General features: G+C 42.6%; 1 protein-coding gene and 1 long non-coding RNA gene across 3 annotated transcripts in view; one reads left to right on the forward strand and one right to left on the reverse strand.

Moving 5' to 3' along the window:
• Positions 1–377: 377 nt before the first annotated feature.
• The window catches only part of LOC121393401, a 52,522-nt gene continuing 27,778 nt past the window's right edge, over positions 378–25,121 (reverse strand). The window contains exons 1-3 of one of the 2 annotated variants that reach the window (XR_005961044.1): positions 3,676–3,735; positions 1,509–1,641; positions 378–407 (exon numbers count right to left, since the gene is read on the reverse strand). This is a non-coding gene — a long non-coding RNA (uncharacterized LOC121393401). Of the gene's footprint in view, positions 408–1,508; positions 1,642–3,675; positions 3,736–25,121 lie in introns of those variants that run through there. The other variant, XR_005961043.1, reaches the window with a different exon arrangement.
• LOC121393384 (filamin-B-like) overlaps positions 7,737–25,121 on the forward strand; it is a 69,134-nt gene continuing 51,749 nt past the window's right edge. The window contains exons 1-7 of the mRNA XM_041561838.1: positions 7,737–7,878; positions 8,348–8,610; positions 11,410–12,007; positions 13,336–13,509; positions 17,241–17,406; positions 18,805–18,965; positions 21,562–21,729. Of these exons, the coding sequence (XP_041417772.1) occupies positions 11,668–12,007; positions 13,336–13,509; positions 17,241–17,406; positions 18,805–18,965; positions 21,562–21,729 (1,009 nt within the window). The 5' untranslated portion in view covers positions 7,737–7,878; positions 8,348–8,610; positions 11,410–11,667. The remainder of the gene's footprint in view (positions 7,879–8,347; positions 8,611–11,409; positions 12,008–13,335; positions 13,510–17,240; positions 17,407–18,804; positions 18,966–21,561; positions 21,730–25,121) is intronic.

A 25,121-nucleotide genomic window follows, 5' to 3' on the forward strand; every position in this document is an offset into this window, starting at 1 on the left:
AAATTGGTTTTATTATTCCTGTTGACTTTGGTACAAACTGACCTAAGCTCCGCCTACTGGGGGTATAGCCAGTGAAGGAGGAGTCAGTTTTGTTTTAGGGTTGTGTCCTGCCTCCTAGTGGTACTAGCTATACCCATGGTCCCTGTGTCCCCCAAGCGACTGAAGAGAAAGAGATTTAACGGTGAGTAAACAAAATCTCCTTTTCCAGGTGGAGAACAGGGGAGAGAGAACTAAGCAGCGCTAAGTTACCTGCTGGGGGATCTTGAAGCGAACAAAAGAGCAGAGTCTCAGCATGTCCTCCATTTCTCCGGCTGTGGACGGGATGAGCAGGATCCTCTGGTCGTCGCCAGATTTTTCCAGGCCCTTCAGGTGTTTTAGGAACTTACTCTCGGTTGGATACATCAAACCTAATTGTCGTGGCCCAGGAGAGAGACATGTGCAACGAGTTAAACTCTTATTCCAGGTGTCATGTTCTCCTCTGCACAAGGTCTGGCCAACAACTCCCAGCATCTTACTCCAATGTCAGCTCAAGAACTATCCATGGGGAGCCTGGGGGGTTTATGGGGGATCAGAGACAAACAGACCTAACACCCCCATGTAAAATACCAAGGGTCACCTGGAGGGGGGTAAAGGCACCGGCACTGGGCCCCCTGATTCCAGTGAAGCATTTAAACTAAAGGGCACAATGACATTCCTGTGTTTCCTACTTTGTGGTTTGGGGGGCTCTTCCCTGTTTCAGCACAATAATGTCCCCCATACACAGAGCCAGGACCCTACAGAATGGATTTGTTGAGATGGGAAGAACCTGACGGCACAGAACCCTCAACCCAACTGAACCCCTGTGGTAGAGTCCTGGGTGGGTCCAGTTGGGAAGACCTAAGCCCAACCCGGACCCGCTCGGCAAGAGCTGAACCCGGACCCTCTATAAATCCCCCCTCTTCCTGCTCCCGAAACCAACCCGCAGTGTCTTAATTTTAGGCCTGACCCGGGACCCACGAAAACCTGAAGTGATGTCACTGGGGGACAGAAGTGACATCACTCCGGAGGTGGATCAACCAGGTCGGGGGAAATAGTTGCATTTAACTGCAGGACTCAACCCCTGTGGGATGAACTGGAACCCCGACTGTGAGACTGATCCCCAACATCAGGGCCCAACCTCATTCTTGTGGCTGAATGGAAGCAACTCCCAGCAACAATGTTCCAACATCTAGTGGGAACCTTCCCAGAAGCACCGGGGCAGTTATAGCAGCAAAGAGAGGGGCAACTTTCATTTAATCCTCTTGGGTTGCCAAAGGGCTGTTGGGTGTCAGAGGTCCCTGTATTTTGGGCCATATATTACATCCTTGGCTTATATCAGACAATCGCATGTCATTATGCAGTAACAAGCCGCGTCTATATGAGACACTTTATATACATTAAGCTCCCAGTCTTCTTCATGCCCATTCCCAGGATTCCCATTAGACTGTTCCTTTACAGAGAAGAGCAGCTTGTCTGGAGGAAGGATTTACCTGCAGGACAGATGAGGGTGAGGCTGCTGATATCAGTTGGGTGCTGGGCGGCATAAACACCTGCCACATTCCCCCCCATCCAGGTGCCGACCAAATGGAAAGGCCTCTTGTTCAGTCCGATGCTTTCCACAAACTGTAGGACAAATCATATCAATTATTTACACAACTGGATGAACATAAAATGATACTTAGATACATGTATGTGGCAGTCCACTAGGGGGCAGTGACAGCACACGGGACAATGAGCAACATAACAAACAGCAATTGAGACTTTGCAATTATGTACTGATGTGAATAAGAGACTGGAATGTGAATAGGAGAGGCCTGAATAGACAGAGGAGCAATAAAAAGTAACAATAACAATACATGTGTAGCCTTACAGAGCGTTTGTTTTTAGATGGGGTCAGTGACCCCCATTTGAAAGCTGGAAAGAGTCAGAAGAAAAGGGCAAATATTTTTACAAAAACTACAAAAAATAAATAATGGGGACCAATTGAAAAGTTGCTTAAAATTGGACATTCTATAACATATTAAAAGTTAACGTAAAGATGAACCCCTTTAACCCTTTAAGTGCCACAGAACGTAGAATCTACGTTCTGTGGAAAAGTAACTTGAAATGCCACAGAACGTAGATCCTACGTTCTGCAGCACTTCCGGGTTGTGGAGCGGAGGAGCGGCTGTTAGAGCCGCTCGCTCCGTTCCGCTTCGATCCCCTGCCCCTAGGCAACGAGCAGAGCAGGGGATCGAGTGGCCCCTGGGGCGCGATCGCCCAGGGGCCCAAAAGCAGCAGCAGGCACGTGTTACTTACGTGTCCTGCTGCTGCAGCCTGCACTGCGCCGTCGATCTCCGCCCCCACAGCACAGGCACACGCAGATCGTCGCAGATGTCTTCCTGGGACCCCTCCACATCGTGTGCAACAGTCTTCAGCGACTTTTTCAGGTTAGTGCAACAATTACACACACAAACACACCAACACACACTTATTACAGTAATACACACTTAGATTCACACTTACACATACATTTTTGGGGATTGGGGGCGTCACTTACACTCACTGCACTTACACACACGTGCACACGCACACACGCGCACATAACATGTAATTTACCATTTGTACACACGCACATACATGGCATTGTGGCTTTTTTTTTTTTTTCTTATCGCATCGTCTCTTTTTTTGGCTGAAAAAAATGTTTTATTGCCATTACGAATAGCGTATTCGCTAACCGTACTGTGCAATATCTTTTGTATGTTATTTCGGTGATTATATTGCAATTTTGGGTATTTTGGTGCATTTTTAGCCATTTTATTGAATTGTTAGCCATGTTATTGCATTTTCAGCTCTGCATATGTTGTGTTCACTTGTTTCTAGCCGTATAACCTGTTTGGCCCAGCTAAAATATTCAAACTGTGATTCTGACGGCCGATAACACTAGTCTGGAAAAAAAGCATTGATTTTTGTGGTTTTATTGGATTTTTTTTCATTTCACTCTTTACTGCCTTATTTTGTTTTGCCTTGTAAATTTTATCTACTATATATCCATTTGGGGGTCTCTGTGCGCCACATAGTTTGGTATATCTGTAACACCTATTTGGGCTGCATAGCACACAAATAGTTAAACTGTCCAGCTAGCAGTAGAAGCATGGGTTACACGCGACTTCACACAACAGGGTCAGGGCCTTGGCCATGTGGAAGTGTTGCCTCTATGGTGTAGTGCAACTACATCCCCCAGGCTACTGTGCATACAACAAAAGATGGGCGCCAGGAGGTTCTTGCAGTAAAACAGAAAACGGTTTATGTAACTATGCACGAGGCAAGTGACCACAGGTTTAGTAGTCACACAGGAGCTGAGGCAATAGCACATTTCTCACACAGAGCTGCAGGCATTAGGCATTTCTCACAGAGGAAAGGTCTCCATTAGGCATTTGCAGTATTCACACACATTCCCTCCTGGAAGTTGTCAGGAAGCAGCTTGTACCCTACAGTCCCTCTTCACTGAGGTCCCTGACTGGAGGCAACACATAAAGCCTCTGGGAAGCTCCTCCCTTACTGCAAATCCTTGTTGGAGCTTCAGCTGCTCTTTCTCTCTCACCTCTCTGCCTTTCTCTCCTAGAGAGACTATAACAAGTCTGCCCTAGTGTAACTATTCCTCATTCACGGGGTTACCTGGTCCCCGACTTCTTCTTCCAAAGCACATGGGCCTTTCTGGGCCTAGCTGTGCCCAGGCTCCCCTGAGCTCACCCAGCTGGATCACCATCCACAGGCCAAAGAGGAAGTGGCCACTCCCTACACTCACTATATAGCAGTGTAGCATTATATGTAATGTGATATCAGTTGGTTCTGCATTTACAGTATGTTACATTAGAACTAACTGCACTGGGAGGTTGATAGACAGATTAAAGGAGAACTAACCCCTAAAAAATAATATGGCTAAAAATGGCATATTTTATATAGTGAATCTGTATTAATGACTAATCAGCCTTATATTGTGACATTTCTATTCTATGTGTACTGTATATTGTGAGTGGCTCCCTAAGCTCAGTAAGTGACAGCAGCACAGAGCATGTGAATCAGTGAATCAGCAGAAAAGAAGATGGGGAGCTACTGGGGCATCTTCGGAGACACAGATCTTTACTGCTAAAGAAGCACAAAAGATCATGTACAACATTTCTACTTTTTTAAGCTTTACTTCTCCTTTAACGCACCAGAAAAAAATACTTTTTGAAATACATTTCATTAGAAATGAATGCAGATTAGAAATTTCGGCGCACACAATCACCCCCTAATTCTTATTCTTGTTTTTCTTCATTTTTTCCTCTGTTTCTTTCTTTTCTTTCCTCCCCAGTATCATGTAAAACGGAGGGTGTTGTATTCCGTGTGTTTATAATGAGAAATGATGTGTAACGCATACAATAGTAACCTGGTTCTCTGCTTCAGTGAAAGTCCGGATTCTTCCTGCTCTGGGAACATAGAAACGGACTGTGTTGCTCTGTTTGCTTATGCTTCCAGTTATGTTCAAAAGGAATCACTCCGAATCAGCACCCGTATTAATGTAAATAGCGAGGTACCCTGGGAGGGAAATATGGTACCAATCATCTATACCCTGGTAACAATGCAAATAATAACAGAAGAATCTGATTGCCAGCCATACTGAATATTGCTGAGTGCTGATATTTATGAGGGTGATATTCAGATATTCAGCTAAAATCACAAAATATCAGATTTTAAGTTGAAGGAAGCTGATGCTAAACCACCGAGGGGCTGCAGAGTCGGAGCATAGCTGTGCCTCATTTGTTTTTAACCAGCCAAAGTGATGTGTTTTAAGGAAGTATCGCTATTTGCAAGCAAATTAATATATCATTTTTGCAGCTTTGGGCTGAGGCATTTCAGTAAGTGGGAAGATACAAGGATAATGACTGGAATTGGTAAAGAAATGGGATCAGTTATCCAGAAACCCATTATCCAGAAATTGAAAGGCTGTCTCCCATAGACTCCATTATAATCAAATAATCCAAATTTTTATCTAAATGATTTCCTTTTTCCTGATAAAACAGTAGCTTGTACTTGATCCCTACTTAGATATAATTAATCCTTGTTGGAAGCAAAACCAGCCTATTGGGTTTATTTCATGTTTACATGATAGACTTAAAGGGGACCTGTCACCCAAAAAAATTATTCAAAATCCTATTTTATCACATTAGTCAAGCAAAAAGAACTTTAATTACACTATATAAATTATTTGAATCTTGTTTCCTTCAGTCTGGGAAATCAAAATGATAGCAAGCAGGCAGCAGCCATTTTGTGGACACTGTTTTTAAGGAAAGCCTTGTATCATCTCAGAATCTTGTTTTTGCACCAGAATGGGGGACCTGATGTCCATCCCCATGTCCTGGTTACACAATTAAATGGTGAAAAGAACGGGAGAATGCGGGAAGAGCAGTGACATGTAGAGAGAGCTGAATGGAAAGTGAAAGTAATTGTCTGCCCCGCCTCATGGCATAGAGGAGGGGCAGACAATATTTGATTGACAGCTGAGATTTTTAAATGAGTTTACAACAGCTATGAATGCTTTAATAAAAAATAGAAATTGGAATTCATGTTTAATTTGAAAAGGATTTTTATTACACAGATTTTTGTGTCTGGGTGACAGGTCCACTTTAAGGTATGAAGATCTAAATTACGGAAAGATCCGTTATCCGGAAAACCCCAGGTCCCGAGCACTCTGGATAACAGGTCCCATACCTGTACCACAGTGCTGATCTAGGTACTACTCTGATATTTCAGAGTCAGGAAGGTACTTTTTCCTCTTGATGAGGGTAAACATGATTTAAAGGGAGTTATTTTAATGCCTTCTGTATTAGTGTTGGCTAGCATTGGCTTGAGCAAAAGGTTTAACTTGATGGATCCATATATTTTTCAACCTTGGCTACTATGCTCAAAGTAACACAAGGTGTAGGAAATATATTGCAGACTATCCATTCTTCAGAATGCCGGACCCGTTGAAAGAAAAAGAAAAAGCCCTGTGAGTTTGCGGTGCCATTAACCCTTGCTTCCCTGTATGCCCATGGTATAGGAGCTTGCTCTGTTGCTTGAGGCATTTTACTGTAGTTCTTTATTCACACAGTACAGACCCAAGAATTGTATCCGGTGCAGTTCTGATTGCTCGAGTAACATTCCCCCTCCAATGCTTCTCTGGGTTCAACTAATTCAATAGATGTAAATTGAAACAGAGGCAACTTGTACGGATTCCTCATGTGAAATGCCACACAGGGAATGTTTATATTCACGGCTAATTTATAAGGTGCCAGCTCTTGTGTAACGTGATGCACTCCCTGTTCTGGATAAAGACAAATGGAAAACGGATTTGGCAAGAAGAGAAGCACTTTGTTCAGCTTTGAGCATCGTAGCACTTTGGCAGCGAGCGAGATCCGTGTAGAATAAAATCAGAGCCAAACTGTGCAAAACAAGCTCCGTGAGTAATCTCAGTGGCAGCGATTTGGAACTGTCTTCCAGAAATGTGCTTGTCTGAGCCCAATTTGTGCGCGGCCCCTGAATGTCTTGGATTCTCAGTTGTTCAACAAAATATGGGCATTTTCTGTTGGTTCGGTGTGTAAGAACAAGGCTCTGATTTGTACATAATCTGAAACGTTGGTTTGGAGTTATCAGACTCCATACATTTACAACAGCCGGTTCATATTGATTAGGAAGTTGGGATAATTATCCCTTCCCAGATGTAGTGCACATGTGCATTATGCTATTGTTGCCATACGGGCCCTTTGTGGCTACTCAGCTTTCAGTTCCTGCAAATAAACCATTGTTTACAAAAAGGACCAGATTTTGGATGGCAGGGCCACATGTAGATGGCAAAACTGTCAAATAATAGGTTCCATTGCTCTTCTCATTAATAGAAATTCCGTTATCCCTTGTGTGGCATCATTTGGGATTTTTTAAAGGTTCAGTTCACTTGGTCTGATTCATTATCATTGGTTCAATTCCCAGTGTTATTCCCATGACCTGCGTTTTGACAAGACTCCCAGCTGACCTAGTGCACAAATTTTTGGGATTGTGGGGGGCTGTTTCGGTCTCTGTGTACTTGAAATTTCAGGGCCTATTTCAAATCTCAGTCTGGATCTTTGCATGAGCCGATAATTATTGTTGTATCATCTGGAAGGCCATGGCCATTAATACCTTGCACTACAAGTTGCTTGAGGTTTGAACTATGGAGCTCATAGTAATAATGGCTGCCAATTACTAATTTCCTGGCAGAACATCAGTCTGGGTATAGGGCCAAATCTGTCCCCTTATTTTGTCCTTCCAGTTTTTAACTAAAAAGGATGGAGACGTCTTGTCTCTTTAGCAAATCATATCCCATTACAGGTTTAAGAAAAGGGATGTCAGAATCACCACCAGCTAAACATCTGGCTGTAACTGAAGTGGCTGCGGGGAATTGTAATTGACTGTTAACGGCCGCATAACATTCCTGTTTAATTTGAAGATTGAAATATAACATCCATATACCATGCCAGGTCCAGTTCTAGTTAATATTTCTATTGGTTACTGTTATTCTTATCTAATAATAGAATTGGCCAACCCATTGACTGCCATTAGGCTTTAGCGTCAGCAGCTAGAAAACCACAAACTAGTACTCTAGAGAGAGAGAGAGCACACAAAATACTCGTATACATTTCTGTAGAGGGAACATCACTAGCTCACCATCTTGCTTCCTACTGTGTTCTTTTGAACTCTTCTAGGGCAAAATGAAAGTGTCTGTGAATTACGGCGGTGACCCTATTCCGAAGAGCCCCTTTACCGTAGGGGTGGCAGCGCCGCTGGACTTGAACAAGATCCGAATAAATGGCCTGGAAAGTAGTAAGTTAAAGGGACATTATTTGAACCGGTTATAGATTTCATAAATCAGTGGTTTCTACAGAAACGTGTCTAACATAGTAAAACTGAGCTATTAACTACATCTGACAGACGTTCTATTCACAGTTTGTGGAAAAGCCAAGCATGCATTCCATGCCTCTCCTGTGCTTTTTCTGGATTGTAAGCGCCTATTGTAATTAACTTTTCACATCTCACCTCACACAAATAATTAAAATATTCCCAATACAAGTGTCACCTGCCAACTGCTATAGGAACAGCCAAAGAAACAACTGCATGAAGAGCAAACATCCAACTTGTTCATGAAAAGTCCATGACAGATCATCGTCTAAACTTACACTTACATTAGTACAGATGCTTTCCAAACAAGTGGTCCCAGTCTACAGAGCTGGCTCCCCCACAGGTGCCCAACTTTTCAACCGGTAAGGGTGACGTATGTCTTTATATTTAACAGGAGTGGAGGTTGGCAAAGATCAGCTGTTTACTGTGGATCCTAATGGAGCTGGTGGGCAAGGAAAACTGGAGGTGAAGATCTCCAGCCCTAGCCGAAAATCAGTCCCGTGTCTGGTGGAACCTGTTGGTGGTAAAGAGTGCAGCACTGTGAAATATATTCCCAAAGAGGAGGGTCTGTACAATGTTGATGTGACTTATGATGGGAATCCAGTTCCTGGAAGTCCATATGTAGTGGAAGCCACTTTGCCTCCTGATCCATCAAAGGTAAAATGACAACTCTCCTTGGAGAGGAACGCAACTCAATAGAACAAGTTTTCATTAATAAGTTATTGTATGTTGTACTGGCAGCCCAGTGTATCCCATGTTAAGTTTCTAATCCCCACACTAATACAAAGTTGCTCTTTGAAGCAATATTTAAAATACTTGATCTGAGCAGAAATGAACTGATAGAAAGGCAGCTGAGCTTCATAGGAATCGGGTAATAATATGAAGAAAGGTGTAAATACATTGAGGATCAGAAGAGGGATCTTATCAGGGAAACTTGTAATTCCAAGAACCATGCCATTCCTTATAATTGAAGGATGGTATCATTAGGTACCAGAAAAGGAAGGGGTTCAGTATCATTAAAGTCAATGTTGGCCTTTGTTTTGTAGACCATAAATAGAATTGGACCCTTGAAAGTTTGAATTTTATGGATGTTTATCTATTTATCAGCCTTTGCTGCTGCATTGCTATCAGTTTGATTCTGTGGTGTCCAATATAAATGGACAACGTTCTCACATATCTACAGTGGTGTGAAAAACTATTTGCCCCCTTCCTGATTTCTTATTCTTTTGCATGTTTGTCACACTTAAATGTTTCTGCTCAAGATAACATAATTGAACACAAAATGCAGTTTTTAAATGAAGGTTTACGTTATTAAGGGAGAAAAAAAACTCCAAATCTACATGGGCCTGTGTGAAAAAGTGATTGCCCCCCTTGTTAAAAAATAACTTAACTGTGGTTTATCACACCTGAGTTCAATTTCAAAGGTTATAAAGCCATTTCTAAAGCTTTGGGACGCCAGCGAACCACAGTGAGAGCCATTATCCACAAATGACAAAAAATGGAACAGTGGTGAAGCTTCCCAGGAGTGGCCGGCCGACCAAAATTACCCAAGAGCGCAGAGACAACTCATCCGAGAGGCCACAAAAGACCCCAGGACAACATCTAAAGAACTGCAGGCCTCACTTGCCTCAATTAAGGTCAGTGTTCACGACTCCACCATAAGAAAGAGACTGGGCAAAAACGGCCTGCATGGCACATTTCCAAGGCGCAAACCACTTTTAAGCAAAAAGAACATTAAGGCTCGTCTCAATTTTGCTAAAAAACATCTCAATGATTGCCAAGATTTTTGGGAAAATACCTTGTGGACCGACGAGACAAAAGTTGAACTTTTTGGAAGGTGCGCGTCCCGTTACATCTGGCGTAAAAGTAACACAGCATTTCAGAAAAAGAACATCATACCAACAGTAAAATATGGTGGTGGTAGTGTGATGGTCTGGGGTTGTTTTGCTGCTTCAGGACCTGGAAGACTTGCTGTGATAGATGGAACCATGATTTCTACTGTCTACCAAAAAATCCTGAAGGAGAATGTCCGGCCATCTGTTCGTCAACTCAAGCTGAAGCGATCTTGGGTGCTGCAGCAGGACAATGACCCAAAACACACCAGCAAATCCACCTCTGAATGGCTGAAGAAAAACAAAATGAAGACTTTGGAGTGGCCTAGTCAAAGTCCTGACCTGAATCCTATTGAGATGTTGTGGCATGACCTTAAAAAAGGCGGTTCATGCTAGAAAACCCTCAAATAAAGCTGAATTACAACAATTCTGCAAAGATGAGTGGGCCAAAATTCCTCCAGAGCGCTGTAAAAGACTCATTGCAAGTTATCGCAAACGCTTGATTGCAGTTATTGCTGCTAAGGGTGGCCCAACCAGTTATTAGGTTCAGGGGGCAATTACTTTTTCACACAGGTTTGGATTTCTTTTCTCCCTAAATAATAAAAACCCTCATTTAAAAACTGCATTTTGTGTTTACTTGTGTTATCTTTGACTAATAGTTAAATGTGTTTGATGATCAGAAACATTTTGTGTGACAAACATGCAAAAGAATAAGAAATCAGGAAGGGGGCAAATAGTTTTTCACACCACTGTATGTGTGACCCCAAAGTGAGAATTTATCACAAGTCACAACAAGTGAGCTCCATGTTAATCATATTCTGTACAGACCTGGGATTTGAGATACCCCAAGAGTGTAACCCAGCTAAGTGCCTGGTGCTCTGCAGAGTGTTACATGTGCTTGATGTGTGCTGATGCATTGATGGAAAACATGGATTTGTAACAAAAATTAATTGGCACGGCTTAGCTGTAATACCTTCCACGCTTTTATTTCTTCATGTTCCCATGAGGTACAGAAATCCTCCAGTGAGAGAGGCCTTTGTTACATTTAAGCCAACAATGTTCAGCCAGTGTAAAGTCAACCATAGACTTTAATGGCAATGGCTTTTTGGGCCATTCTGTTCAGTGGCATGTAGATCAAGAAGTTCCCAACAGGGCAAGTGTCTGATATACTTTAAGGGGTATAATACTGTTATCAGTCCTTGATTGAGTTGCAGGACTAATTCATATTTACGTTACCAGAAGATATCAGATTATAAGGGATTTCAAGGTTTTGATGCAGACTATTTGTATTAATCACAGGATGCAAGTCAACACAAAAAGGCATGGCCAACCGTTTCCTTAGTGATTCCTATAGGGGATAGTGGGGCCCCTCAGGATAAGGGGGGTAGTCTGTACTGTGGATGGAAGCAGCAGGACAGAAGGGAGATAGTAACGCTTTATTAGGCTTGTCAAACTTACAGTCCCTCTTGTTGTTTTTGAAGTAAAACTCCCATTAAAAACTTAGGGTTTTCTGTCCAAGGATATATCAAAGTTCAGTACATGCAAACTATGGTCCAGAGATCTATTTTGGTCTATATTTTTGTAACTCTTGTTTTGTCTGCCCAATGGGCAACTTTCTATTTAGGTGAAGGCCTATGGACCAGGTCTCAAAGGTGGTCTTGTTGGAAAACCTGCCGAGTTTACCATTGATACAAAAGGAGCTGGAACTGGTGGTTTGGGTCTAACTGTTGAAGGACCTTGTGAAGCGAAGATTGAATGTTCTGACAATGGCGATGGCACATGTTCTGTCTCCTACCTCCCTACTACACCAGGAGAATATTTTGTTAACATCCTGTTTGAGGAAACCCACATTCCGGGGTAACCTTTTCAAGCAAATGTTGAAATGCCCTTTGATCCTTCCAAAGTAATCGCCACGGGTCCAGGCCTCGAGCATGGCAAAGTAGGAGAAACTGGCTTGATTCATGTGGACTGTTCCCAAGCAGGACCAGGTGACCTGGCAGTTGAGTCTGTCTCTGATTCTGGGTCACAAGCGGAGGTTAATGTACAGGATAACAAAGACGGGACATACACAGTCACCTACGTGCCACTTTTTGCTGGCATGTATACACTGGCATTGAAATACGGTGGAGAACAAGTGTCAAAGTTCCCTGCCCGAGTTAAAGTTGATCCAGCTGTGGATACCAGTAATATTAAAGTGTTCAGACCAGGAATTGAAGAAAAAGGTAAGCAAATTTGATAACCCTGATAGGGTTAGCTGTTAAGGTGAACTTTTTCATAAATTCTATGACACATAAGGCCATAGACGTAACAATTACGCTCTTTACAGGAAAAATTGTTCTTTTCAATACACACGTGTGGAGCTGAATCGTCAGATATACAGATAGAAACAATAGAATTCTGCCTGTATCTGATGATTCAGCACTAACAATGGGCGATGTTTGGGTGCCCAATCAAAATTTTCCGGCCAGCCCAAGTCTTCTGCCGATATCGGTCGGCTCATCTGCCACCATACACGCTCCGAAAATCGCACAAAAGTTTGTTTCATACGATATTATTGGTGCATCTATGGCCACCTTTAGACCGCTGAATGGGAGATTGCAGTGTTAAACTCCCACTTAGTTCCAATTAGTATGATCTTGATCCCTTGGAACATACAGAAAACAGAGGAGGAAGGTGCTGGGCACATAATTGATAATTCCTCCATAACTTTATCAGTACCCAGAGCTTGAAACAAATCAGATAGATGCAGCTTGCTTTTTGCTGGCGGGGACCCACCAACTCTGATCAGCCGTAACAGAGTAGACACTGGCGACTAGTGATGTGCGGGCTGGCCCAATAGCCGCAGGTCTGGCGGGTTTGGGCCGACCTCTCATGCTTCTTCGCAGGTGCGGGATGAGCTCAAATGCCATCCAGATTTGTCTTTTATAGACGATGCACCTGCTCGCCCCGCCCCTTTTGTGATGGGGGTGGGCGGGTCTATAAAAGCAACCCGGAAGTGCGGATGCAGGCGGGCTAAGGGAGGGCGGGTTAGGGTCGGGTGCTGGTCGGGGAAATCCCAAACCACACATCACTACTGGGGACTCCAGAATTCTTATCATTCTGTACAAAGCTGGCATTTGCTGGCTTTTCCAGGTTATTAAAGGGGTTGTTCACCTTTAAGTATGATGTAGAGAAAGAAAGTTGAATAATAAAAAGTAGCAACAAAAATACATTTGTAGCCTTACAGAGCATTTGTGTTTTAGATGGGGTCAGTGATCCCCATTTGAAAGCTGGAAAGGGTCAGAAGAAGAAGGCAAATTATTCAAAAACTAATAAAAATGAAAAAATAAAGACCAATTGAAAAGTTGCTTAGAATTAGTCATAGTATAACATACAACGGTGAACACAAAGGTGAACCGCACCTTCAAGGGCAGATGGAATGTTTTACTCAAAAGCAGAATGTGCAGTTCCTGTCTATGGATTGTCATGGTGGGGCAATAAAATTAATTTAGGGATACATTCATTTTGATTGTGTGTTTTGCTGGGTGATTGCCATTTTCTTCCATCGCAGGGGTTTTTAGAGAAGCTACAACAGACTTTACCGTGGATGCCAAATCACTAGCCAAAACTGGAGGCGATCACGTCGAAACCAAAATCACTAATCCGTCCGGTGCGTCCACCGATTATGTTCTAAGAGATAATGGAGATGGAACTTACTTTGTGGAGTACACTCCCTTTGAAAAAGGTAACGTATTGAAGGAAAGATATACATCTGATACACTGGTTATATTTCTTCATGCTGTGTGGATGCCATTCAAGCAAACTCATTTTAAAGCCAGTATAATACAGATATTTACTAGGCATAGGAATATTTCTTTAAATCTTTTTGGATATATCCCTGACATTCAAAGCACTTCTTAACTCTGTCCCTCCCTACATCTCTGAACTCATCTGTAGATACTCACCCAAATGTTCACTATGCTCCTCTACTGACCTGCTCCTCAACTCTTCTCTCATTACCTCCTCACACGCTCACATTCAAGACTTTGCAAGGGCTGCACTCCTCCTCTGGAACTCTCTCCCACAGTTGGTCCGACTCTCTCCCAAACTTTCTGCTTTCAAAAGATCTCTTAAAAACACAGTTATTTAGAGAAGCCTAGCCTCACTCTGTTTAGCTACCATATGTAATACCTTATGCTACATCTCTCACCTGCTTATTTTTGATTTATTTCGATTGTTGCCCACTACCACACCTTGTGTCTCATTCCCTTTCCCTTTAGATTGTAAGCCTTTTGGCACAGGGTCTTCCTCACCTTTTGTATCGGTTGTTATTTATGTAATTCTGTATGTTACATGTATGTAATTCATGTGATATATAAGCTAGGGATGCACCGAATCCACTCCTTTGCGAGAGATTCAGCATATGCAAATTAGGGGTGGGAAGGGGAAAACATTTTTTACTTCCTTGTTTTGTGACAAAAAGTCACGCAATTCCCCTCCCCGCCCTTAATTTGCATATGCAAATTCGGATTTGGTTCGGCAGGGCAGAAGGATTCGGCGGAATCCTGCTGAAAAAGGCCGAATCCCGAACCGAATCCTGGATTCGGTGCATCCCTAATATAAGCACATTCATTTCCCAGGGCTAATAATAATAATAATAATATGTTCAAGGAAGCATTAAATTTGCAGCAATTGTATAAAAAAATATATTTCCCTTTAGTTCACATTTTTTGTTATAGGATGGGGCACATTGTTTCTGAACCTGACCCAGTGTGAATTTTACCCAAAATAAATATCCCCCTCGGAAACTGAATTTATAGTTAAGTGCATGACTTAAATATACTCTATAGGCTGCTCTCCTGCCAGCATTAAGGTGGGGGCTTGTAGGTGGGGCTTGTTCCTTTCCATACTTCCTGCTTCTTGGCTGTTCTCCTATCAGTATTAAAAGGGACCTGTCATCCACTCATGAAAATACTGTATGTATAATAAAAGTCCTTTTAAATTAATCAACCAAATTATTTTTTTTATTAAAGCAGCTATACTGGTTATAAACTAATTTAAAACCTTCAGCTGTCAATCATATATTGCCTGTCCCTCCTCTATGCCTTAGTCATAGAGGCGGGGCAGGCAATTACTTTCACTTTCCATTCTGCAGTTCGTACATGTCACTGCCCTCCTTACATTCCCCCTCTGTCTTCAACATTTAATTTTGTAGCCAGTACATGGGCATCAGGTGCTCCATTATGGTGTATCAACATGATTTGGCAAGATTTTAGCTTGCCTTACTAACAGTGTAAACAAAATGGCTGCTGCCTGCTTGATGTGATTGTGATTTACAAGACTAAAAGAAATAAAATTAAAATCATGTATATGGTATAAGTGAAGTTTATTTTGCTTGAATAACATCATAAAACAGGATTTGGAATTATTTTTTAGGGTGACAGATCCCCTTTAAGGAAAAGAGGTGGAGTTTGGTTTTTATGTTTCCTGCTTTTTGGACGCTCTTGATAGGCGGAGCATAAATTATTTTTGTAGGCTGCTCTCCTCCCAGTGTTAAGCCAAGGAGGCACAGCTTTGTCATATCTTTTCTAGTTCCCAATAATCAATTTAATTACATTTTTGAACCGGTATCTCCCGGAAATGACATTGCCCTTAGACTGAATCAGCTGGAGAAACTCAAAGCTACAGTTATATAGACTGTCCAGCATTATATATTCAGTACGCTCTGGCCCTTGTGATGTGTAAATTAGAGGGATTGGTATAAAATTTCAACATTATACATTAAGAGGGTTATTTATCAAGCTCCAAATTTATCTCAGTAATTCTAAAATAAAAATCAGAGCACCTCCGAATTCCCGAATGGACCTTATTTATCATTCAAAAAAATAAGTTTGGGCGAAAACCTTTTAGGACTTTTTTGCAAAAAATACTTTTTGGCCCAAAATCATCAGATATCTGTATTGACAGCAGCGCAGACACTGGGACCTTCCCTATTGACTAATACAGGACCCCGAGATGCCGGGTTTTTGGATTCTGAGTTTTCATACCATCGTACTTAAATAAATTCTGAAAAATTAAGTTGTTTTTTTTTAAGGTCTGAAAATCCGAATTTTTTGGATTTCGGGTATTTGGAGCTTAATAAATAACCACAAGTGTAAGAGTGACATATCACTTGTGTATACAACATTGTAGAACACACTGACTTATGGACCCTTTTAATACAGAGCTCCAAGAAGTCTGGATTTTAAAAGGCCGGTAATGCAGTTTCCCCCCCCACACACACTATGACCTCACGCTCGCATCGTAATTCATTCGAGCCTTGCGAGCCAATTAAAATACAGCTGTAACTCAGGCCTGTGTCAGTAACCAAGAAACCTTACCGAGGGGCTGCCATCGTCTGACTACTATAATGCTCACTTCTTGGAGCAATTAAAATGAATAAGGATGGGGGTGCCCTGGCGTTTATTTTATTTACTGTTGAAACCACATACTTTTTTCTTCTTTAATCCATCTAACTTCTCTATTTTTAATCTGTCTATCGATCTTAAAATGTAATCATTTCCATGTTTACACTGCATGATCTACTGTTAAACATGCAATCCACTATCGGGCATATGGCTTTCTGTGTGCACAGAGCTCTTGCTCATTTGCACGTTTAAATTTAGACATTTAGCAGGGGAGCTGCCTTGCTAAGGTTTTCAAAAACAAAGGGTCATAGGGACTTTGAGGGTCGCTCATTGCTCAATCAGTAAAGTCTGTGCTGGTTGGAGAGTGGACAGGACATGCTGTGGGCCAATGCCTAGGGCTGGATCTAAATTAAACTCTGGTTCCTACTGTGCAGTATATCCAGGCAACAAAGTAAAACACCTGCTTGACTGTGGGAGTAAGCCAACAGAGCTCCAGGCATGTTCTTGTGCTATTTGTCTTTATCATGATCCTTAATCATTGTCGGACTGGGACACGAGGGGCCCACCCAAAAACCTTAGACCAGGGGCCCACCAAAGAACCATAGACCAGGGGCCCACTCTGAGTACTATTATTATTCTTCTCCTCACTCAACCTCTACTCTCCTAGTCTTTATTCTTTACAGACTATAATCTATTATTCCATCTATTTAGCATCTTTGTTCTCCTAGAAATAGGAAATGGCCATGAAATAGGCCAAATCTTTAGCAGCAGAAGGGCCTCCTGACACCTGGGCCCACCAGGAGTTTTCCTGGTATCCCGGTGGGCCAGTCCAACACTGTCCTTAATCACTTTATTCTAATTATTTTAAATATTTTTTTAACATTTAAAATATTCCCAGAAGTTTATTTTTATTCTGATTAAAATAAACCTACAGCTATCAAATTGTAACCATTGAGAGAACGACATGACTTTCTACCACACATCCAATCACTGTTTTGTGAGTTGCAGATCAAAAGCAGTTGGAAGTTCCACGCCAAGTTTAACCCATACTCTATGTTTGATGTTTCAGGTGTTCATACAATTAAGGTGACCTATGATGATGATGAAGCCGTCCCCAACAGCCCATTCCAAGTAGGAGTGACAGAGGGGTGCTACCCTGACCGTGTGAAAGCCCAAGGTGCTGGACTCACAGAAGCTGTGACAAGCAAGCCAAACTTGTTCTCAGTCATTACAAGGTTAGTAGAGGACACCCCAGCCTAGTTCCATTCCTAACGATGCACTTTGTTGTTTTTATTGACTTGTACATGAATTAAATAATATACTATGATACTAATAGAATAGAATCTGCGTTCTAAGGCCAGCAGGGAGTTATTTTGTTGCACAGGATGATTTTGAGAGGTAGAAAGTAAAATGGTCTAAGGGTTTTGCTTAATTCTCTCCCAGTAGACAGCACTCCAGTTTCAATAAAACCGTCTTTATTGTGTATGGGACAGCAGCATAAAATTACAACGTTTCGAGTGGCACTCCACTCTTTGTCAAGCATGACAAAGAGTGGAGTGCCACTCGAAACGTTGTAATTTTATGCTGCTGTCCCATACACAATAAAGACGGTTTTATTGAAACTGGAGTGCTGTCTACTGGGAGAGAATTAATGCAACAATGGAGCATTGATGAACAGGCCACATGACGTGCACCCGATGATACACTGGCCTTTTCAGTAAGTGCGGTCTAACTGGAATTGTTTGAAAGGGTTTTGCTTATACAGTATAGTTCAGCATTAGATTCACTAGTAACGCTAGTGCCATTGCTCCTTGGCAAAATTATCCCCTTAGAAAACTTGAAACCACTCTGGGAACTCCATTTTCCTTCCATACGCCAAAAACATCCAGACACGTTAATTGGCCCATAATAAAATTGACCCTACTGTGTGTAAATATGGTAGGTTCCTTAGATTGTAAGCTCTACTGGGGCAGGGACTGATGTGTGTGTAAAATATGTGTGTGTTAATGTGTTGGCACTGTATAAGCAACATAATAAATAAGGCAAATTATACAGCACCTTCCACCCATATGTGTATATATATATATATATATATATATATATATATATATATATATATATATATATATATATATATATATATACAGAAAATTGCCTAGTTACAGGAAATCAAAAGCAGATAAACACTAATTATAGACTGATGTTGGTTACAAGATTGATATTTAGATACACTAAGAATTCATGCGTAAAGCTTTGGTTCCCATTTCTCACTGTATATTGTACAAGATTGTCTTTGATCTTCCCTTTGATTGCAGGGCGCACAAATAGAACATATTTTAAACTTGACCAGATATATTTTTAATTTCACTAAGCAGTCATGCATTGAACACAACATTGTAATTGCCCTTCCAACATAATAAAATGTGGGGACTTTTTAATTTCTGTTTCTGTACTTTTCTGCTCAGATATAATACAGGCAATGAACAAAGAGGAGCTTTTGTGTTAAAAGCAGTAATGGGTATACCAGATAAAGGCAGCAGGGGAGAATGGGATTGTGGTTTAGTGGAGCACTATACAATACAGGGGCACAAAATATTTTGACTTGTAATTGTGCAAATAATATTTTTTTGCAGGGGGGCTGGGATTGGTGGTCTGGGAATTACAGTTGAAGGACCCTCGGAATCCAAAATGTCTTGTAAAGACAACAAAGATGGCAGCTGCAGTGTGGAATACACTCCATATGTTCCAGGGGACTATGATGTGAATATAACATATAATGGAGAGCATATTCCAGGTATTAGGGAAACTCTATTGGTTATTCCAGTAATTGTTATTTCTTATTATTTTTACAATGGAGGAAAAGGTGTCATTTTAAACCTGTGTTTAGTTAAAGGGATTCTAGGTATTTTGTTGGGATTCTGGAGAACAGCCTGCAAAAATAGCTTGGATCTAAAAATAATGAAATGTATGTGTATTTAATCCAAGCCAGCATTCTGGGCATCCGGTAGATTTAGATTTTTACATTAGGGGCAGATGAGATGCATGGAATCCACTATTTTGAGATTTGGCTTAGGGTAGGACTGCACAGACGTTTTCGGCGCAATCCGACGCGCTGCAACAAAATACATGTGACGGAACTAAGGTAAGAGATAGAATGAAGGATGAAGTGGCAGTGTTGTTCCGACGCGACACTACTGTCGAATGCAGACGCAGCATTTGCATCCGACAGTTGTGTTGCGTCGGACACTCCCCCTCACTCTCATTAGCTATAAGTGTTTCCCGGTTACCTCACAGGACACTCCCCCTCACTCTCTCATTTGCTGTAAGTACTTCCTGGTTACCTCTCAGGACACTCCCCCTCACTCTCTCATTGCTGAAAGTGCTTCCAGGTTACCTCACGGGACACTCCTCCTCACTCTCTCATTTGCTGAAAGTGCTTCCAGGTTATCTCACGGGACACTCCCCCTCACTCTCTCATTTGCTGTAAGTACTTCCTGGTTACCTCACAGGACACTCCCCATTCACTCTCTCATTTGCTGTAAATGCTACCTGGTTACCTACCAGGACACTCCCCCCCTCACTCTCATTTGCTGTAAGTACTTCCTGGTTACCTCACAGGACACTCCTCCTCACTCTTTCATTTGCTGTAAGTACTTCCTGGTTACCTCACAGGACACTCCCCCTCACTCTCTCATTTGCTGTAAGTACTTCCTGGTTACCTCACAGGACACTCCCCCTTCACTCTCTCATTTGCTGTAAGTACTTCCTGGTTACCTCACAGGACACTCCCCCTCACTCTCTCATTTGCTGTAAGTACTTCCTGGTTACCTCACAGGACACTCCCCCTTCACTCTCTCATTTGCTGTAAATGCTTCCTGGTTACCTCACAGGACACTCTCCCTCACTCTCTCATTTACTGAAAGTGCTTCCAGGTTACCTCACAGGACACTCCCCCTCACTCTCTCATTTGCTGAAAGTGCTTCCCAGTTACCTCACAGGACACTCCCCCCTCACTCTCTCATTTGCTGTAAGTACTTCCCGGTTACCTCACAGGACACTCCCCCTCACTCTCGTTTGCTGTAAGTACTTCCTGGTTACCTCACAGGACACTCTCCCTCACTCTCTCATTTGCTGTAAGTACTTCCTGGTTACCTCACAGGACACTCCCCCTCATGCTCTCATTTGCTGTAAGTACTTCCTGGTTACCTCACAGGACACTCCCCCTCACTCTCTCATTTGCTGTAAGTGCTTCCCTGTTACCTCACAGGACACTCCCCCCTCACTCTTTCATTTGCTGTAAGTACTTCCTGGTTACCTCACAGGACACTCCCCCTCACTCTCTCATTTGCTGTAAGTACTTCCTGGTTACCTCACAGGACACTCCCCCTTCACTCTCTCATTTGCTGTAAGTACTTCCTGGTTACCTCACAGGACACTCCCCCTCACTCTCTCATTTGCTGTAAGTACTTCCTGGTTACCTCACAGGACACTCCCCCTTCACTCTCTCATTTGCTGTAAATGCTTCCTGGTTACCTCATGGGACACTCCCCCTCACTCTCTCATTTGCTGAAAGTGCTTCCAGGTTACCTCACGTGTAGGGTTGCCACCCGCCCGGTATTTTACCGGCCCAGCCGGTAAAATACCTGCCAAGGCCGGGGCCGTTATTACAAATTTACCGGCAATGTAGCTGCCGGTAAAGTTGTAATACGATTAAAAGGAGCCCTCGGCCTGCCCCCAATCCCCTGCAACTTACCTTTTCTTTTGCCTCTTCTACGTCCATGGTGTCCGTGGCCCTGCCCCTTTTGATGTCACGTCCCGCCCCTTTTGACATCACGTCCCGCCCCGTTGAGGCCCCGCCCCCAGCAGCCGTTAAAGTTTTTTTATAAAAGGTGGCAACCCTACTCACAGGACACTCCACCTCACTCTCATTTGCTGTAAGTGCTTCCCTGTTACCTCACGGGACGCTCTCCCTCACTCTCTCATTTGCTGTAAGTGCTTCCCGGTTACCTCACAGGACACTCCCCCCTCACTCTCTCATTTGCTGTAAGTGCTTCCCTGTTACCTCACAGGACACTCCCCCCTCACTCTCTCATTTGCTGTAAGTGCTTCCCGGTTACCTCACAGGACACTCCCCCCTCACTCTCTCATTTGCTGTAAGTACTTCCTGGTTAACTCACAGGACACTCCCCCCTCACTCTCTCATTTGCTGTAAGTACTTCCTGGTTACCTCACAGGACACTTCCCATCATGCTCTCTTAATGGACCTATCCTCCCCTCCACCACTGACGTATTTGTTGGAGGAAACACTTGTGTTCTAGAAAGCTGAATGTTGTCCTACTATGAGCCTTTGTTCCTGCAGACTTACATTTTTCTCTGTAATTACTTTGCAGGCAGTCCATTCAGAGTACCAGTGAAAGATGTTGTGGATCCCGGCAAGGTCAAGACATCTGGGCCTGGGCTGGGCACAGCAGTACGAGCAAATATCCCCCAGCAGTTTACTGTGAATAGCAGCAAAGCTGGAATTGCTCCCCTGGCAGTGCAGGTGACGGGACCAAGAGGTAAGCAACCCTGAGAGACAACACCAGTTAATACATCCATGTTCTTTCTGAGCCAATCATAACTGTGTGTGTGTGTCTGGGCTTTGTCATGTCTCCAAACTGGGTCTAAAAGAGATTTGATCTGTCAAAACACCAAATTAAGATAATCATTTTCCAGAACATAAATGTTGAGCCTTTCACCTTCTGAATCATGTTAACCTGCAACTCTCAGGTGGATATTTATTAATGTGCAATTTTTTTGTTGCGTCAGGGCGGATTTATTATGCGCTGAAGCTGTTTCAAGTCGGAATCCAAAAATACGCCATCTAAAAGCCTGCCGAATTCATGTAAAAGTCAATGGCAGATGTCCCCTTAACCTCAAGAAATGTTCAGAGTTTTCAGGGGTTGACGCTGTTTTTTCTCAAAAACTCAAACTCAACCCCAAATTTTTCGCGTTTGAAGCCCGAAAACAACTAAAACATTTTAGTTTCCGAGGAAAAACCAGTGTCAAACCCCGACAATCCAAAAAGGCTGCGTTTTTTCCTGATCCGTTTTTTATTGATAAATAAGGGCAAACCGTGTATTCTAGACTTAAAACTCAGATTCTCTTGGTAACTTTCATCTATGAGGGTATGTTGCAGATTTGTTTAGTTATCAATCCTATGGGGGGGGTCAGTTTGCCATCATTATCAGAGTTTAACTGCTGATCTGGTCAAAGTGTGACACCAAAGAAGTAGATTTGTCTTTGTATGAATAATGTACAAACTGCTCTAGCTATTTAATTTCACAAATTCCACAAAAAAAAAGCCAAGTTGGGCGGCTCATATTAAATATAACTCAATTTAACTAAACGGAGTTTATTTTAGGGATGCACCGAATCTGGGATTCGCCAGGATTCGACCTTTTTCAGCAGGATTCGGATTCGGCCAAATACTTCTCCCCGGTTGAACCGAATCCTAATTTGCATATGCAAATTAGGGTCGTGGAGGGAAATTGTGTAACTTTTTGTCACAAAACAAGGAAGTAAAAATTTTTTCACCTTCCCACCACTAATTTTCATATGCAAATTAGGATTTGGGTTTGTTATTCCGCCAAATTTTTCGAAAAGGATTCGGGGGTTCGGCCGAATCCAAAATAGTGGATTCGGTGGATCCCTAGTTTATCTACAGGTCAAATTTAATATTTCCATTAGACAATGACAAATAGAAAATAAAAAAAACAATAGCATTTAAAGGTTTGCCATTCCTTTCCTATGCCTCATTCCTTTGGCCTTCCTCCCTTTAGTTGTTGTGAACTATGGCTGGCTGGGGGAGCTGGAAGTTCTAGTTTCCAACAGTGGAAGCCATGCTTTTTTTTTTATTATAAATATCCCTCCGAAGGCCACACTACAGGGGGGAATGTGGGAGTGGGATATTGTAGGAAGTATCCCTGGTGTCCTGTATAATGTCAGTCAGGAAAACATCAAGCAGATCCCTTCTGAGTCTTGTTATTCTTTTCATCTGTTCGTACGAACAGGGAAAATCCTGTGATCAGATACAAATGTAGGTTCATGTGAGGTCACAATGCAGCAATATTTCCACTGTAGCCTCACTTAAAGCATAAGTAGAGCAATACATTCATAAATCACACAGGGATCATTCAGAGGAAAAGGGCTTTTGTCATTACATTTAGGTTATCTTACATGGGGCAGACTATATGGACATATCACAGCTCTACAGTGCTGTTAGCATGTTTTAACAGTGTAGTCTAAATTACATTTAAAGGAGAAGTCAACCCTGTTCCCCCCACTCTATGGAGACCCCCCCTTCCCTCCTTCCCCCAGCATAACCCCCCCCGCACCCCGGGGAAATGCCCCATACTTTATACTAAACCTTCGGTGCAGATTCTGGCATTGGAGTTCCGCGCAGCCATCTACCAGGTCTTCAGCAAGCTGAGTGGGAGATCGGCATGTTGGCGAATGCGCAGTTGGAGCATTTTGCTGGTTCGTGACAACTGCGCATGTGCTGAAACTCACGAAAATTGCCGAAGCGCCTGAAGAAGACACAGAAGATGGCTGTGTGGAACTCCGATGCCAGAATCTGCGCCGAGGGGTAAGTATAAAGTATGGGGTATTTCCCCCAAGGGCAGTTAGGCTGGGGGGAGGGGGCCTCTGTGGGGTGGGTGTACAGGTTTTAAAGGGTTGACTTCTCCTTTAAAGGCAGATTTATTAAGGGTTCGAATAGTAAATTTGAATTTTCTAATTTTTATTGGTGTCAAAATTCACACATTTGAATTTTAATCCCCCTATTCAAATACAGGGTCGGACTGGCCTAGCGGGACACCGGGAAAAAACCCAGTGGGCCCCGACCCTCACGGGTACCTGCCAGGCCAGACCCCCTCTACCAATATTCATATTCTTAAAAAAAATTTCCTTCATGCATGCGCACTGAGCGGCGCGTCACAATAGGGGGGCCCTGGACAGCAGTCCTGGTGGGCCCCCCAGTCTCCCTGTAGTCCTGGTGGGCCCCCCAGTCCTACCCAGTTCGAATGTAAATTCAAATGTGAGATTTATCACACCTCGACCATGGAAACAGTCCTAATTCGAATATTCACTGCCTAAAACCTGCTGAGTTCATGTACAAGTCAAGTCATGGGAACATAGCTTTTCCGTAATTTGGATCTTCACACCTTAAGTCTACTAGAAAATCATATAAACATGAAATAAAGCCAATAGGCTGGTTTTGCCTCCAATAAGGATTAATTATATCTTAGTTGGGATCAAGTACAAGCGACTGTTTTATTATTACACAGTAAAAGGGAATCATTTATAAAACTTCCATAATTCGGAGCTTTCTTGATAACGGGTTTCCAGATAACCGATCCCATACCTGTACTGTAAAAAAAAATGTTTTTATTGTTGACCATAGAGGATGGGAATTCAGATCAGCCTGTGGGCATCTGGGTGGTGACTGCTAAATGATGATCCCACAATTAAAAACTCCCTGTAGTCCTGGTGGGCCCCCCAGTCCTACCCAGTTCGAATGTAAATTCAAATGTGAGATTTATCACACCTCGACCATGGAAACAGTCCTAATTCGAATATTCACTGCCTAAAACCTGCTGAGTTCATGTACAAGTCAAGTCCGTTGAGCCATTTGAAGATGTTAATAGCCTTCCTGAAATTTGAGGTTTTTTCTGAGGGACGTTCAAATTTTTTCTTAAGTAACCTCCCATTTGACTGTATTCGAATTTCGGCTGAATTCAAAATTCTACCTTTGATAAATCTGCCCATTAAAGTTACAATGATTTTACCTGCTGTTCTGTCACTTATCCTTCTAACCTTTCTTGCTCTTCTGCTAAAATATAATAGGGCCTCCCCTGCACAGTGGAAACGACGAATTATTTGAGTGTAGAGGATCAAGATGTTGCCTTTA

This window comes from Xenopus laevis, chromosome 4S (genome assembly GCF_017654675.1).
Source record: "Xenopus laevis strain J_2021 chromosome 4S, Xenopus_laevis_v10.1, whole genome shotgun sequence".
NCBI lineage: Eukaryota > Metazoa > Chordata > Amphibia > Anura > Pipidae > Xenopus > Xenopus laevis.